Source organism: Triticum urartu, chromosome 2 (assembly GCF_003073215.2).
Source record: "Triticum urartu cultivar G1812 chromosome 2, Tu2.1, whole genome shotgun sequence".
Classification (NCBI taxonomy): domain Eukaryota; kingdom Viridiplantae; phylum Streptophyta; class Magnoliopsida; order Poales; family Poaceae; genus Triticum; species Triticum urartu.
In genome coordinates, this window is record NC_053023.1 from 718,045,718 (window position 1) to 718,048,707 (window position 2,990).

The 2,990-nt window shown below is 52.0% G+C and overlaps 1 protein-coding gene across 1 annotated transcript; it reads right to left on the reverse strand.

Annotated features, from left to right (window-relative positions):
• Positions 1-327: 327 nt before the first annotated feature.
• Positions 328-2,090, reverse strand: LOC125534331 (tryptophan decarboxylase 1-like). Its single transcript, XM_048697582.1, has one exon. It carries the CDS (start codon positions 1,938-1,940, stop codon positions 408-410), a length of 1,533 nt encoding a protein of 510 aa, XP_048553539.1. The 5' UTR covers positions 1,941-2,090; the 3' UTR covers positions 328-407.
• Between the last annotated feature and the right edge of the window lie 900 nt (positions 2,091-2,990).

Here is a 2,990-nt window from a genome sequence, read left to right on the forward strand (position 1 = left end):
TGGCTCTGTTTGGATACTCTAACACATCTAACACAGTTAGAGTTAGAGTTATTTTTTAACCCACTCTAACCTAAATAAACACATCTCACGCACAAATGGATGTGTCCATTTCTTGATTGATCGAGATGCGTAGACAAGCATTCATCACTCGCTAGCAGAGCACAATAACAAATAAAAAAGTATCTCGTGTTCATTCAATATAAGCCATTTTACCTTTTACAGTCTACAATCCATTTCGTTGCCTACTATATACATATACCTCAGTGGAAATAAGAACCACATGTCCAAATAAATAATAATCTGAATCGAAGCAAAAGAAAAGAAAGATAAATTAAAAGAATAAATGTATCATAAATATTGGGATTTGTGTTGCCCCTAAAGCTTTCGGCACCGATAGGTCTGTCCACTTAATCCATGATACTGCCCGTAGTCTTCTTGATGAGGTCCCAAGCACTTCTCACATGCCTCTCCTCCTGCAGCGACGACCCAACGACGAACCGTAACACGAACTTGTCACCGACCACCGTGTGTGCAAGATAAGCCTTGCCAGTTTTGTTCAGATTTTCCATTAGCACGCGGTTGGCCTCGCCAGCATCCTTCTCCGTCATGGCTCCACTTGCCTTGATCCGAAAGCAAACAAGAGCAAAGTTCCTCGGTACGACCACTTCAAACCTGTCATCGGCACGGACGAAATCTTCAAACATCTTGGCCATGGCAACATCACTACGGATGTGCTCTTGGAGCTTTGCGGTACCATAGGTACGCATGACCATCCAAAGCTTGAGCCCGCGGAAGCGCCGGCCAACGCCGACCTGCATGTCTTTAAGATCGGTGACCTCGCCGGACTCGGTAGCATCATTCTTGAGATACTCCGGGTTGGTCTCCAATGAGTCACTCAGTCGGTGAGCATCACGGACATAGAGACATGTGCAATCAAGGCATGTGAGAAGCCATTTGTGTGGGCTCATGCTAATGGAGTCCACGCGCTCGACGCCGTCGAGATGGTGGCGAAACTCAGGGCAGATACATGCACTGCCAGCGTAGGCAGCATCGACGTGGACCCATGCACTGAACATGGCGGCAACATCGGCGACGTCGCCCACCGGGTCAACGGCATTGGAAGACGTGGTGCCCACGGTAGTGCAGACATATGTTGGCACAAGACCAGCGTCGGCATCAGCTTGCATGACCTCGAGAAGCTTTGTCGGGTCTAGCCCATAATTGGTTTCTGGCCCGGTAGGGATGGAGCGGATGTTGGCGGGGTCAAATCCCGCGAGGCGACAAGCCTTGAAGAACGTGGAGTGGGTTTGGTCGGCAGCATACACAGCCAAGCGTGGAACGCCAGACACGCCGACAGAGCCGCTTCGACGCAGCACTGCATCACGGGCGGCGACTAGCGTGACGAGCATGGCCTCGCTTGTTGTGCCAAGGATAACCCCACCGCCGGTGCCACGACCAGTGCTGGTGCGGTTCATGAAGGTTGTGGGCAGACGCAGGAGCTGCGCAAGCCAGTCGAGAGCGAGAACCTCCATCTCAGTGGCGGCAGGTGAGGCCTGCCACGTGAATCCGACGGTGTTCATGGCTGAGGCAATGAGGTCGCCGGCAATCGCAGCTGCGCTGTTGGTGGAGGGGAAGAAGGCGAAGAAGTTGGGGCTAGCCCAGTGCGTCATGCCGGGGACAACAGAGGTCCTGAGCTCCTTCATGGTGACGTCGAATGGCGCAGAGTAAGTTGGCGGGGACGCGCTGAGCTCGTCTTGCAGGTACCCCGGCTTCACGTTAGGGAGTACGGGCATGGACTCGATGTTGGTGTAGTAGTCGGAGATGAAGTCGACGGCCTTGTGGAGGTATGCACGGACATCTTCGGGGTTGAGCGGCTCGAACGCCGCCTTGTCGTCGGGGATGGCGGAGAAGGACATGGGGTTGGTGCCCAAGCTGCCCATTCCTTTTAGGTAGGTAATTTAAACCTTGATTATGAGCAAAGAAGGTTGGGAGGCGGAGAGAAGGATTGGCTTAATGAAGTTGAGCTAGGTAGCTTTGCTGCCGGAGAGCAAGAAGAAGAGGCGGAGGAGCTAGTAATTAGCTGGCTTGCTTTGCTGCTTGGTGAATGGAGTTAGTAGTTGGTGCTGGGTATATATAGGTGGATCCGGGAAGCGGCGTGGCGGGGTGGGCGTTGGATGGGTCCTGGTCGCGCGGGCCTACGTATGCTGCTAGGAAGGTTGGTGGTTGGTAGAGATCCGAGCACAAGCGCGCGCGACATGAATCTGATGGTCAACTCGTCTGTTCGGTCCGGATACGTCCGAATAGACCCGTTATGATGCCGTTCGTTAATTGGTCACCGTCTGGCTGCTAAAGTTTTTTTTTTCTTTCTACGCATATACTCCGGACTACTAGGGGGCATGGATGGTTTTCGTCACCACAAAAAATCGTTTCTTGTTCGTATTATTAACTGCATATAATACAATATCATGCGGTCAAGATAGACCTTTTCTCTCCTAAAAGAAATTATCTATGGCTAGGGCAAATTCTCCGCTTCAGACTTCACCGGCGAGCCCGCGGGTTCGCCTCTCCTCTACCCGGCGCTCCATCGGTGGTGGGGAGGGGGATATGGGTGTCTTTGTTTCGGCTAGTAGTTTAGGTTAAGGGCTTTTTAGTACTTGCAAACGTGGCACTCCGATAGATGACGACGTTTCTTCTGCATGTTTGTCTTCCAAGATCTAATCCTCGCCAAGTTTGTCCATCTAGATGTATGACGGAGCTCTGGCCTGGATTCATGATGTCTTCGTGGAACGGCGAGATTTGGTGTTAGTTGGTTCATATCTATTTGTGGGTTCATCGACGACGATTGCGGCTCTATGGCGCTGGTCCTTAGGGACAAGTGCATGAGGACTTTTTCTGGCTGTTATCGACAAGGTCAAGCCGGTTTCGGTAGGGGAGTGGCGACAGAGATGAGTCGATGGACCATTCTGGCGGCGGTAGTGGTCATTTGGTGG

Coding starts and splice junctions, on each gene's coding strand:
- LOC125534331 (XM_048697582.1), bottom strand. CDS start 1,940: ATGGGCAGCTTGGGCACCAACCCCATGTCCTTCTCCGCCATCCCCGAC.